At 35.4% G+C, this 14,675-nt stretch overlaps 2 protein-coding genes across 2 annotated transcripts in view; both read right to left on the bottom strand.

The window, feature by feature from the left end:
* RNF7 (ring finger protein 7) overlaps nucleotides 1-11,705 on the bottom strand; it is a 16,590-nt gene extending 4,885 nt beyond the window's left edge. The window contains exons 1-2 of the mRNA XM_009890352.1: nucleotides 11,676-11,705; nucleotides 9,856-9,957 (exon numbers count right to left, since the gene is read on the bottom strand). Of these exons, the coding sequence (XP_009888654.1) occupies nucleotides 9,856-9,957; nucleotides 11,676-11,705 (132 nt within the window). The remainder of the gene's footprint in view (nucleotides 1-9,855; nucleotides 9,958-11,675) is intronic.
* Nucleotides 11,706-12,918: 1,213 nt separating this feature from the next.
* The window catches only part of RASA2 (RAS p21 protein activator 2), a 49,586-nt gene continuing 47,829 nt past the window's right edge, over nucleotides 12,919-14,675 (bottom strand). Inside the window, exons 25-27 of the mRNA XM_009890342.1 lie at nucleotides 14,617-14,675; nucleotides 13,832-14,021; nucleotides 12,919-12,949 (exon numbers count right to left, since the gene is read on the bottom strand). The exon at nucleotides 14,617-14,675 is cut by the window's right edge and continues 45 nt beyond it. Of these exons, the coding sequence (XP_009888644.1) occupies nucleotides 12,919-12,949; nucleotides 13,832-14,021; nucleotides 14,617-14,675 (280 nt within the window). The remainder of the gene's footprint in view (nucleotides 12,950-13,831; nucleotides 14,022-14,616) is intronic.

Here is a 14,675-nt window from a genome sequence, read left to right as displayed (position 1 = left end):
AGCCGCCTCAGGCGGCGGTGACCCTTCATGGACAGGGGCCGTTAGAGATCTTGCTTTGTGGTGTCAGAGCAGGGTAGTCTGAAGTCATCAGCTTGAGCTTGCGAGAGGACCAAAAAATAAAAACACATTAAGAAAAAAAAAAGAAAGAATCAGTTGAACTAGGTAAGAGTTCCCTAGGGAACGGAAAAGCTAAAAGGGACGTTTGAAGTGGATGACTACATTCAAAAATAAAGTATTTACATATACAACCACATAACATCGTAAAAACTGGAGCTTCAAAGCGTGGGTAAGAACAAAGAGAAACAATGTACACAATTATTCTAAAAGATAACAGAAACTTGGGTTTCTTTCCTAATCTTTACCCAAATAAAAGTATACAAAATTGTCTTTTCCAATATAGTGCCCTGTCTCTTTAAGCCTACTTTAAGGTAATTTTGTTAAATAATGTTGATATCCATGTACAAATTGAACTTTAAAGATACATTGTTCTATTTTAATTTAGGACAAACAAATCCATGGAAGGTGTAAGCGCTGGAGTTAGAAACCGCCCCCGCTGCTTTTCCTTTCCTCAAGACTTGCCCTATTCCACCTGCACAGGCCTTCTCCTATCCATCTGCCAAACACATCAACAGCAGTCAGAGTACCTGACTGTGCCCAACACCAACTGTTTTCTCGGCAGCTTTAGATTCATACACAGCACTTATTTTTGCATGTAGTCTAGAACAGTTCTATGGAGGTATAGACTCTAAAACATTTACATACGGCTCGAACTGGGAGGATCAACAAGACATTACAGACATGCATGGACCACAGGGCTTCACCTTACCTTATCCACACAGTGAAAAACTAAAGGCAAAATTCTTCTCTAGCCCTGGATGTGACCCTTGTGCACACACGCACCATTCACACACACACCTCCCCCCTTTAATTTCTGATTAGTTCATTGCAATTTATCAAGTCTCTGACCACAACGCAGAAATCTCAGTGTGTCCACATTGGATTTGGTGGTTGGGCTGAACTTTGAGCATCAGTTTGCAAAGCCAAATGACTCCAGCCAATCACACCTATACTGCTGGTTGAGGCAAGATCTTAAATGTGAGTCAGTTCCCACTTTTACTGTAGATTGTTGATTCTCTATTCACTAACCCACTATTAGAAAAGTCACACCAGCCAGAGTACTTCTCTTCACTGTTCTGTACCAGTCCAGTTCTGGACCTACATCAGATTGCTGTGCTAACCTTTAAAAACTAGGCTGGATTACTGCTTTCTAACTTGAGAAATTGTTTCTACCACTTCAAAAAAGATCATATCTGTGCTCAGCAGAAATGCTGCCGAGTTGAGGTCTGAAAATACTAACTTCTTGGTTTTGCCAGCTTTCCTTCAATAACAATTGCAGCTGATTCTCACAGCTGGGTTACATATGATTATAAAGGCACAGGAATAATGATGTGCTACAATATGGTATAAACAAGAGTACAGAGTAAAAAAATGAGGTATTTTAAAGAAAGGGAAGGGCAGACACAGAAATTACATTTCTTAATCACCTTTTACCATTCAAAATACCATTCCATCCAGAAACTTAGTTCTCCATGTAACAGAAATAACTATCATTTATCTCCCTGTAATTCAGCTCTTAGATGATAACAGCAATTAATATGTACAAAATTAATGTGATTTTTAAAATTCACTCGAGAAAAAGCAATTTTGGATAACCTGAATGTTGCGATCCCTAATCAAGCCCAGATTTTCTTTCTGTTGAAGAACTAGAGAATCTTCATTTGTAGAAGTCTTAATACTTTAATTGGAACGGTTCCTACCTTCAGTTACCCTGAATATAATCAGTGTTAAAACTCACACTGTTTTCGTGCTCCAAACAAACTTATTTTCTGCTCGCCTGGTATAGTCAGCAACAACAGAGTTCAAGTTGCTGAGAAGGAAAGCAGCTCCAAGTCATTCTGTGGACTGTGTGTCAATCTCAGAATGAATTACTGCTGGCGTAGAAAAGGAGTACATGGTCTATCCATCCAGCTTTGCAAGTGCTGTAGAGTAATGCAAAGTGTGAATAGAAATAAAAACTTTTCATATGTAATGACACATTTTTATAGCCAAGGAAGACTTTGTGCAAGATTTCTGAGTGCCTTTACGTATTTTTAGAACATATTTTATGTTCAAACAGGACACCTAGCAGGTGCCAAATTGACATTCCTCATGAAAGACGTTCTCTGCATACAGTATGTATTATGAGCAGTTGCAGTGCAAGTGAATCACAGCTTCATCTGAAAGGACTGGACTGCCTTCATTCACTAAGGGCAGAGGATGACCAAATCCTCTTGGAATTCCAACTCTTGACATATTTCCCAAGACTGCTAACAGAGTAAGCCATACATTTTGGCAGTGGCTTGCAAGTTGCACAGCTTAGGCACAAAAATCTGGCCTTTGGTAATAAAGTCAAAAATAAAAATACTTCAATCACTTCCATTATATTGATCTTAAAGATCTTCTGTTTCTACATTAATCAATTATCAATTCAGAAGGACCTATCATTTCCTTGAAAACACTATTAACCAACATGTGAATAAGATCTTTTGCTCTTACCTCAGCTGATTCACACTTCTCTCAATCCACACTGTCCAATTCCCAAACTCACAGAAGTCAGCCATGGAATGAACAATTGCTGTCTTGATGTCACTGAGTTGTATGAGTTGAGAGATCTATAAACTCAGAGGACCCACCACATATAGCTGGTGTGACACTCAAGCTACTACGATCATGCTAATACAGCACTATCTGATGATTATGTGGACTATAGCATATACACTAAAAAAAACCCTAATTACTCTATTTCCCAATCAGAAAGAAATGTTATAATTAACCTACAATGAAAATACTTAGATGCAAAATTGCTTCTGTTTTTCCTCACTGAATGTATCTTACAATAGGCTTCTAAATAGGTTCTCAACAGCTATCAGAGAAAATTTGAAAAGATCAGTGATACCAAGTTGAAGTAACTACTTTCTAGTCATAAACTTGTCATTAACTTTGATAATTCGGTTCGTTGTAACTTATCACATTCTTTTTCCTCCTTTTTTAAAAAAAAAAATAATAATAAAAATATCGTCACACTTCCGAATCTGAATTACTGGGACTAGGCATAAGCCAGAAAAGTTTAAAATTAAAACTGCGTTTTGTAGAACTTGAAAAGAAAATGTATACATAATTTCCCTTTGATAATACATTGTATTTTTATACCTTTTGCATGGATGTTTAAGTTTTGAATGTATCTGTTCCTCATGTAAAAAAAAAAATAAACTGAAATTTAAGCACATTTAATTTCTGCTATGTAAGATGTCAATGGCTTCTAAATAGGGATTTTAAAAAAAAAAAGGCTGTTGTAGTCACTTTTTTTTCGTAAATCTACACAATTTGCCGTGCCTTTTCTAATTTTTTCTTAGCAGGGATTAGATGGAAACTATATGCAATTCTCCAGTTCTAAGAGCTCATAAGAGCAAACTATGACACAGATTATAATTATGTTTGGATGCTGTCAAAACGTCGCACATTTGCTGTACGCTTTGCAAAGGCAAATATAAAACACACTGATTTCAATAATTTGGCAATGCTAGTTTTAGCCTGTAACCATTCCCTGAACTTCATCGCTTCGTGATGCTATAAAACAGTTTCACCTGCGCAGCTGGGAGGGGGGAAGCAAAACAAGTGGCTCAAGTACATAGGAACTGCTCTGGATGCCTACGGATAGAAAAAGAGTCAGTGAAATCTGAAACATGATCATTAAAACAATTACAATCCCATCCTTTAGTCTCTCCTCCTCACCTCCTCAGGTAGAAGCCATCAGGCGTAACCAGCTCCTTTGCCGAGCAGGTCAGTTCAAATGAGATGCAGCTCTGAGTTTATTCCAATAGACTGGGATACTCTTTTATAGAAGAGAGAGAGCCATCGTGAAACGCTCTTTTTAGTATTAGTATGAAAGAGATGTTTTGAAAACTCATTTTTTCAAAATGGAAAGGAGGTAACTTTTGATTTGGTATTCCCTTGCTTGGTCTTGTCTACCCTTAAAAACAAAACTTGCATTTTTACTGTGCGGTGCCAGAACTTACATTAGCAATGACAGTTGTCGAGCAAATATGATACAGGTACCTTTAACTCTGTCTGTATCGCTTTATAGAAATAAAATAATAGTTTCACAACTAGTAATTGTTTTCTTGGCTATTTTATCACCTAAAGAGCTCTATAAGTAGTTCTGTGCCATTTCGGAAAAATACTGTCCTGGCACCCTGGAATTTATCTGTTCTCTATAGACACACATGACATTAATGACATCACTCATGGGAGAGTGGCACAAAATATGATAGCTCTTCCAGTCAGTTTTCCCTATGTACTTTGTCGTTGGTTTTAACTGTAAATAAAAACTCATTATTTCAGATTGGGCAGTGGAAGACCACATTTGCTTATCTCACTCAGACTTTACTGAAAATATTCCCAACTGAGTATCTAAACGTAGGAACTTAGTTCGAGTTCCTTTCGGCCCATCGAGTGATGGTTCAGCTAGAAGTACAGCTGTTAAGCCAATTGTGTGCTATAGAATGGCAAAACCAGCTTGTTTGGCAACTGTGAATGGGGACGTAAATAATAGTAGGTACTCAAATTTGGAATATCATTTTATATTATACAATATACAGTCAATTAAATTTCTGCAATAATTTCACAGTAAGGATGCAGTGTAATTCATCAAGGACTGATTCTGGATTCTGATTGTCTCCATGTCAAATAATACTCATTCAAAGCTCCAAATGTTCGACACCCAATTTACGCAATTGCCATAATACAGTTTTCTTTTCACACTCCTGATCCCATGTCAAATGAATATACAGATGCATCTTCACCTTGTAAGAATATTTTCCATTTTCTAGGAACCTTTTTAAACTCTGAGTATTGAACAGACTGTGGTTTGAAAGCACGTTCAATGCTTTTCACAGATTTTCACAAATCTTTTGAGAATGGAGATGTCTGGAAATGACCTGACTTTTGCTTTTTTTCTTTCTTCTTTACTCTTACAACTTTTTGAGATTTTTGTTGTTTTTTCCACAGCTTGCTTACTCTGAAACATAGAATCGAAGATTATTTTTACTAATAACAAAACTGTTGTGGAAATGTCAGTTTTATGATAATGCAAAGAACAGTTATGTAAGGATGTGTGTATCTTGGCCAACTAATGCACGTGCTGGATTGTATTATACACTTACTGTTTGTTCTGTCAATAGACTAACATATATCAGAACACTTAAGTACTGCCAAATTTATCTGCCAAAGAAAAGAATTTCAGCATAGTTCTATGCCAAAACTATTTCTTAAACTGTAGATGACCTATGCCTCTGTGCTGTTTTTCCAATAGGAATATGCTAAACAGTGCTATTAATGGCCAGTACTACTACTACTGTTGTGGTTATAGCCGAGACCTCGGTGAGGGCAGACAGTGGGGCTGCAGCAGAGGAAGACGGCACAGGAGATAGTACTGTATTAGCACACTGTATTATTGTCACCTGTAGTCATTCTTAAGGTTTTAGTCAAGCTGCCTGATGCAATTGCCAAAATGGAAAATAGACTTGAAAACATGTATACATTGAACATTTGAGGCTTTGAATAAGTATTATTTGACGTGGAGACAATCAGAATCCAGAATCAGTCCCTGATGAATTACACTGCATCCTTACTGTGAAGTTATTGCAGAAATTTAATTGATTATAAATGGTATAATACAAAAATACGTACAGTTTCTGTGAAAGAGAAGCACGATGCAGGCATCCAGAAATAAAAAAAGAAACCAAACCAGGAATTTGGGAAGCATACTGTATTTGTGGAATAAATTGCATACCACTTTTACACTGGGAAGATCTCACTGGAAGGCAGACTGGAGTAAAGAATCACAGAAATATATTACTACCCAGAGTAGCAAATGGAGTTCAAAAAAGTACATCCCCACCATTTTCCCTGTATTGCTGCATATGTATGCAGTTTGGCATGAACTTTATAGAAGTCCAGGAACGAGTTCAAAGACAGAGCAGTACCTGCAGATTCTTAAATGCACTATGCATTACTCATTAAGTGAAACAAACGGACATCATGACACCTAATATATAGAAGGGAAATCCTTAAAGAAGTTTTTTTTAAAAATAGTTAATTACTTTTGCATGGGAACCTTTCTGCTTTAATGGGAAAACCCTGTCTACAAGAGACTAAATATCCCCTGACTTTGCTGAGATGCTTTAATTAAGTGTAAACCCTTGAAACTACTTCATTCTTCATACTACACCCAGGCTCATCCGTCTCTCCTGAAGCAGGGATTTAAAGCCAATGACACAAAGATCTCTTACCCCAGAGTAAACCTCAGCTGTTACTATTCCCCTGGACAGTGTGGATTTTCAAGTTAGAAGCTTGTCTCATATTCCATTTATTAATTAAAAAAATGAACTGTGAAGACAAAATTATGCATATTTTAACTGAGGTTAGCTGTTTGAGAATGGAACTGCATTCTGAATTAAAAGCTGAAAAACAAGTTATGTTGTTCTCCTGTCACGAGGGGGCACACCCCCTACCTGTTTTGAAATATTGACATCTCCTTTAAATTCATGTGAGGTACTGCCGCTTGTCTTTAATATTTTTATCCTCCCACAGATACTTGGAACCTGCTTAGTATCAGGATAGAGCCCATAAGCTACTGTTAGCAAATCCTGACCTCCAATCCAAAAAACCTCAACAAAACACAAAACAAACAACAAAACCCCCAACCACGAAGGGAAGCCCTATAGAAACTTGCCTTATGGAAAATCCCTTTACCCACATGCTTAAATTACTGGAAGGTATCACGTAAGTGAAGTTTCTCCTCTCATCATTCACACTTGCAGACATTATGTCCTGTGTACCATGTCACTCAACATATTTTTTGACTTTGACCCAACTTTCTACTTTTAGATTTTGGCCAAGGTAGTGCCAGAATATATGTATATACAATTCAAGTATATACATAAATAATTTAAATAAAAACCCCAAACAAAACCATGTAAGTATCACACCAGAACAGAATGGTGTGACAGGGAAGACTTGACAAGAATCTAAATCAACTACTCAGGAGGAAGCTAGATGAATTATTTTGGCAGTTACAGAAATCACTGTATGTTTTGCATTTAAAAAAAGGTAGTTCTTTTATGGAGTTTTTCCAGCAGTACTGAAACTCATGCTTGTATTTTTCCAATTTGTACAGCTTGATGCTTTATTTAAAACCTCCCATTTAGGACTAGGGTTATTTCTGTTTCCATTTAAAGATACTTGTAAAATCAGTCAGATGATCTGTAATTTGCTTGGTCTAATTCGTACTAGGGTAAATCAGCAAGGTAAGGAGAAAAGGTGAAAGAGGGAAAGGTACAGGACTAAATACAAGTTGGGAGGTAAATGATGAGCTATATCACATCATTATCACGTGGAGAAAACGCTTGTACAAACCTCTCAGCTTACACTGTCACCCCCTCTGGGGCGTCAGTTCATGACTCGAGATGATTAAAATGACCAAATATTTGACAAAGCAGTTTGCCTACTTCTGGCATCATTTAAATACTTTTTAGTTACAGAAACTACAGGGAAGTACTCTTTACTCTTGGACTTTTAAATTTCCATTGCTATACAATACATACAGGTGGAAAGAAGAGACTGAATTGTATATACTTACCCTTCTTTCATTAAGTACTTTAAAGGTCTATGGCTGAAAGATGCAACATAAATATCAGCTCTGAACGTTACTGCAGATCACTTGATTCTTACAGGGGAGTTTCCCCTCTTAGTAATTTCACTGTCGCCTGCTTTTTGCCATCTGATGAAGGCTCATTTCTGTATCACCTAGCAACAACGTCACAGTGTCCAGGAAAAGCGAAGGCTGAGCAGGCGGCGTTAAACCCTGTGGAGCTCCCACCCCTAAGCTTCTTAGCTGGCTACTGGAGTAACCCTTCAGTAGGTACGGTGTCTGCACACTGATCCAGGTGGAAAACGCTGCGTGAACACGAGTCTGGCTGGCTTTGAAGCCTTCTGTTATGTATACACGCACATCCCTCAAACATCAGCTTCTCTCTCTGCTCCCTGACACAGTGGAGTGTGTCGCTGAAACACCAACCTGGAGTAAAGCAGAGGATATCTTGCATTTTTTGAGAAACCAGAGCCAAAACCTTCTGCACTACTATTTCAGAGGGGCCAGGTAAGAGATTTTTACCTTTAAGTTTTCAATTCAATCAAACCATAGATTTACTTTGGCTGTACTATGATTCTCTCAGCTTTTTTCCTTGTGTAGGAAGAATGACCAAAATTAGAGCATGAAAGTGGGGAACAAAATCACAACCCCTTAAAGCAAACTAAATTTTCTGACTGGATTTAAAAAAACCCATATAACTAATGTTTCTAAAATGAGAATAAAGATTTATATCCTCTTTTTGGTGAAACTGTTAACTAGACTTTATACAAAAACTGCCACAGCATTTGCAATAGTAATTATGCTAAAATAATTATGACCTTAAACAGTTAAAAAGGTAAGTCACAATTTACAGAACATCATATTAAGTAAGATTTATATATGGACAAATGTCGTTATTTTCCATAAATATTTATTAATGTGAATAATGTTTTAAAACCAATTCAATAAGGTTGTCTAATTTAAAAAAAAACAAAAAAAACCACTGCAGCCACTGGATCTTTTTAAACCTTATTAGGATTGTAAAACGACTGATTATCAAATTTCTGTCCCTCATTTAGGTAAAGTGACTTTTTAAACTTGTATTTTAAAACTAAGCAATTAAGCTAAATTAAAGTCTATATTCCCAGTTCTTACAGCTCTACTCCCAAACTCAGAATTTTTTTAATTTTTTTTTTTTAAACAGCTGCCTATATTGCTGAATCTCAGGAAAAGACAGAGTATTCCAGCAGCAGTCTCATCACAGCTAAACACAGTAACACTGATATAGTCTCCGTACTGCTGTTAAAGGATTTCTGGTTTATTTAATCTGCATAAATCGTAAAAACCTTAGTTAAATATGCTTCTGTAACTATTTTTAAGAACCTTACGTAAATTGTGTGCATTTGTCTATTCTACCAGAAATTGCTCTTTTTTGTTACTGGGAGCTGTATTGGCCTAATTTTTATTCCATATGCACGCTCTTTTAAACGCAATACTGAGTCAGTCCTTATCACGTGTGAGTAAATGTTGCAAACTTTGCCCTTTACAATACATACAAATGAGCAGAAATTAAAGATAATGTCTTTTAAACACTTAATTTTCCATATATTATTGATTGTTTACTATATATGGTTTATAGGTAGACTGTATGAAGATAAATACATATGCTCACCTATATGTAGGCTTCAGGTGTGGATTTTCTCACTATAGTCATCTGCACGTGACTGGGGATAAAGATGTATAGAACTGTGTGAGAAATTAGCACACTGATTTTCAAGGAATCCAGAGTCCTAGGAAAAAATTTCTAGCTACAGAGGCGTTACGCATCTATGACTGCTAGCCTAGCCCAGAACTTGAAAGTATCATCATTAAATGGGAATGCCCTTTTCATGTCATGGTTTAGAGAAGACTCAGCTTAACGGAACGGTTAGAGAAGGTAACATATTAGCAGTGAAACGAATAGATCACTCTGCTATAAACATCACAGAATCCTTACAAATTTTTTTTTTGTGTCGCCAGAAAAAAAAATCCTCATGTACTTCCAACTCCATCTTTAACTTCCTCTGCTTTCTGACCTCTGCAAATGAACGTAGTGACCACTCAGACCGGGCCTTACTACAGCTTACCTCAGAACTAATCAAAATTAATTCCAAAATGGCTGGAAGGTTTGCACTGTAACTCCTAATAGCAGCTTCCATACCAGCAATAAAGGACAACAGGTCCACTCCCTGTATAAGTAAGCAAAACACCTCAAGACATTAAAACATGCTTGTACAAAATTATCTTATAAAAAATGCCCATAAGCATAGAAGGGGAGAGCTAGTAGCAAGAAAGCGTCCCGATTGCATAAAGAAAGAAGATTGAGAAAAATAAAGACTGTTTTTTCCAAACACAATATATTTAAAATAGGTCTGACAAATTATATAGCTGGTACTCGTACACAGGACACGTAATGAAAGGTGAATCAGTAAGCAAGACAAAACATTAGTCATATAACACCAATAATACAGTACTAGATACCCTTCAGTACATCAGATTAGTGATTGCAAACATTTTAAAAGCTGCCAAATTATTTCAGCACTTAGTAATTACTAGTAATAACTACCACTTCTCTCTCCAACCATCTATCTTAGTTAAAATGTAACAATAGTGTAGATGACCACGCCAAGATCCCTCAACTCAAGTTTGGGGGTTTCTCCCCGCCAATCAGATTTATCTCTCTATACACAACCCCTACACAGAAACCCCTATTAATTCAGTCTTCAGATAAATGCCAACATTTTAAGAAGCCAGGCCTCACAATAAACACAGTGTATCTCAAGTTTGTTGTAATTTATTTGGGAGTTATTCTCAAGCAATGTTACAAAACATTTTAATGTCTTGATAAGAAAATAAAATTTAAATAAAAATACATTCAACAATACATCATCATAGTACAAATTAAAACTAATGATAATTTACAATCCTAACAGAACTAATTACCAAATAACATCATCTTTCTAGACTAATCAAAATGAAGGCAACTTTTATTATTAATCATCCTACTTGCTCCTAATTAAATTCTAGAACATCTACTGCATTTGAAAACATTATAAAATGAGAAATCAAATCTTAATGGTCAGAAATATTCAATGGCCTTTGTTTTTTTCCTAGATATTCCAGTACCAAAGCAAAAAAAGTGCATATTTAAAAAAAAAAAATGTTGCAAGAGTATAACATTTAATTTTTCATAAATTTGACTTCAAAAACAACAGAAAATGGCTCCAAGGAACAGACACTTTGCCTCAGGGTTAATCCATATACAACAAAACGTAACTTTGACACTCAACCACATTCAACTTTGTTTAATGGCAGCTTTTTATTGATGGCAACTAATCAGAAACACTTTACCTTGGCAAAACACATTTATTGGCATTACTGTATTTCCCCCTCCCTCCAGTTTCAGCTGTTGGCAAATAAAAGTCCCTTAGAGTACATCAAATGTATGAAGACGGACAAGGCAAAAACAGGTGATAAAATGATTGTGATGTTGCAGACACTAGTACTGAATCCCAGACATTCTAAAATAGTTTGTCTGGTATTAAACCAAATAGTTACTCTAACAAGTTACATTCATTCCAAAAGATTTCAATCCTGTCTTGCCAACTTGCTTCTATTACAGAAAGCCTCCCTACAACAGTATAATAAATGTATAGAAATTTAAACAGCTTACAGTTTCAAGCATTGTGGATTTCTATTCTATTTGTAAGTTACATTCCTAATTAATTTGGCCAAATCATGACTGGAAAAAAAACCAAACAACCAACCCAAAACACCCAACAAAACAAGAACAAAAGACCTCACAGCAAATGCTCCAAAAATAAAAGTACCACATATAGTTATTATTAAAAAATAAAAGGAGTACCATTTATTTAATACTGATGAAGCAAAGTTGCCACAGTAATACCTTTGCTTCTTCCTGGGTATATACATACATGTTCTTTCAGCATAAACCGAACTTCTCAGATGAAGTGAGCAAAAATTAAGGTTAAGAATGCCAGTTTAAAATTGTGTTAAGTGGCAAATACGAATTCATATAACTAAAGATACAAAAACACTCACTGAAGCATTGCTTAAAGACAAAACAATGTTGATCATTCAACTGATCATAACAAGCAGATACTACAAAGTATCTAAAAATAATCTGGCATAGTCCAGATATCTAAAGTGCTTTGAGTGATTATAATAGAGATTATTTATTAGATTTGTAGTCAAAAGGTGAGCTGGACCTAGTTATAACTTTTTATAAAAAAAAAGAAAAGAAATAAAATCATACATGGGATGATGCAAATTGATCAGTACTTAACCACAATCTGTTCACACTTAATTTTTTCTATCTGTAGGCAAACTTATTTAAAAAGACTGTTGCTACCCTGCATTTCTTTTTAGATTAAGAAAAAATATGTACCTTAAAAATCCTAAAGAAAATAGATAGTGGTCTACCGTCATACCATATACTACTCACCCCAAATGTAAACAAGAGGTTCAACATAAGTTCCCTGATTTCTTCTTCTTTAGCATTTAAAAACATAACTAACACTGGTATCTGCTGTCCAGATTATTTGCAGCATACTGCAAGATTTTGTAAGACTTCAGCTGTGGATAAATCAAGTCCTGACAACACCTAATACAAGGAAAAAAGTCAAATGAATCGAGTGTGAAGCTTCGGATCTTTTCCATGTGATAGTACCTTGGGGTTTCCATTTCAAGATCTGTATCAGCAGGGCAGGCACTCATGGTAAACTCAAGCAAGTTTGCAGTGTAAGTATTGAGAGATGAAATCCAACCAACAAATGCTGTGTGGATTTTCTTCCATTAAAAAGCTTATTTGTTTAGAAAGTTCTTTCTAATAAGACAACAATGGAAAAACAACATTTAGATTTATTCACATCTATTGCTTTAAGAACCTGGAACTTCAAGTTCTTCAGCAAAATGAGAATAAACCTTAAGACCAGATTTCCAAGTAGATATTTTTCCATTAAATATTAAATAGATTGTCAACACAACTAGCAGTTATGCTCATTCTTAAATACTTTGTAAAAATGCATATCATGAATTTAAAAAAAAACAAAAACAAAACAAAAAACCCCAAACACTCAAGAACATTTCCAGTTTCTTTTTCCATCCAAGTGTGCCACAGTTTGCTTTGGTTAGGAAACTTTTCCAACAATTGGATTTTCTCTGGAAAAAATAAAATATTATATGTAAATATTTTTAAGGTTAACATTTGCTTTCTTGTTCTCATCATAAAATTTTAACTATTATGCAAACCTGTATTTTTTGACTAATTTCTACCACTACTTGTGAAATGTCATGATTTGTGGAAAACCTCACACACTTTCATGTGAGACCTCAAAGTCAAAGTCAATTTTTCTGAACAACTTGGGTCAAATACTAAACTAGGCAAACCAACTCGCGGTTTGAACATTCTTTTTTTCTGGTGAATCAAGCCTTATTGATGCAAAGAAGTCAGAAAACCTGCTAGTGGTGATCCATAGATATCAACCAGGATTAAGGAGAATCAAAAGAACCTGCTTTGGAACAACAATGTACTCCAAAGAAAAGATTTTTTTTTTTTTTTTAACTTCACCAGAAATAGTATTTATCATTGGCAAGTATGGCGAGTAAGTTACAAACAGTAAATATACTGCATGAAAGCTACATTTCGGCAGTGTAATCTTTACAGTTTTACATAACTTGATATTTTAATTATTAAACTGAAACATGAAATTTAAAAAAAAAAAAAGCAGCTATGCAGACAGGGATAAATTTTGTGTGCACTTCAGATGTTAACTTGCAAGGAAACGACAGAGTCATTGTACTCGCTTATGGGAATCTCAGACACACAGATGAGTCCCACACCAGAAGAATTTCTATCTTTCAACAACTGGTAAAAAGCTGCATTACTACAAATTATATACCTTATTTTCTCCATGTCTTTGTGTTGTCTAAATCTACCTTTAGCTTAATTATCTCTACCTAAACAAGCCTGACCTCGTTCTGTGATTTATTTTTTTTTAAAAATACACATTTACGTAAGTCAAAATTATATAAGATACTTACTCACTACCGTATTTAGCACTAGATGATCTCTTCTTTCGGTATTTTTCATGTGATTCATTCAGCTTTTCTACTACATCTATTATCTGTTTAAGTGTATGAAAAGTTGCTACAGAATCTTCAATTGTGAAGTTAGAATAATCATCTGGTTCCTTCCGTGGACCTTGATAGACTGCTATACTTCCACATGCCTCTACAAAAATTACCACAATTATCCCAATTAGAATTTTGATACTTAACAGATCTAACTCTTATATAAATGGTGATTCTGAAATTCTGAAGTGTAAAGTTACTGTAGCTTATACATAAAATGGGTTAAGACAAAAGCAGGAGACAGTATCAACTAGTTGTATTTACAGTTCCGTGGCTTATTCTCTGCTGGCTGTGTTCAGCATCTTGAGTATCCAGCTCTCTCCTGTTCACATTAACAGAAGACGAATGCTTTCTTGCAGTTCAACCATGTTCAATAGAACTCACTCCATAGGAAAAGGAGAGCAAAGACAGAATAGCAACTGGCTATAGTTGTAGACTCTCTGTTTAGTATCTCTTATTAAAGCTATTTCATATATAAAAATTCAATTAGAACAATGTGCGTGCCTGATGTCTACTATAAAGAAATGACTGAAGAATGTCTGATACCAGAACACTAAGAGGACAAAAATATAATCTGTGCCTCTGCTCTCTGTTGTTTTCAGGTAAATTGTTAAGACATCAAACTGATGTTACAGGGCTAAAGAATTAGAGCTGAATAATATTAGTATAATTCTTCTGAATTATTATTTGAGTACCTTCCAACTTCTGTAGTTTAGACATGTTGATAGTGAAAAGTGAGTAAATCCTTTCTGTC

This window comes from Charadrius vociferus, unplaced genomic scaffold (assembly GCF_000708025.1).
Source record: "Charadrius vociferus isolate BGI_N301 unplaced genomic scaffold, ASM70802v2 scaffold650, whole genome shotgun sequence".
Classification (NCBI taxonomy): Eukaryota; Metazoa; Chordata; class Aves; order Charadriiformes; family Charadriidae; genus Charadrius; species Charadrius vociferus.
Note: the sequence above shows the minus strand (reverse complement) of the source record. Positions and strands in the feature narration are given on the sequence as shown.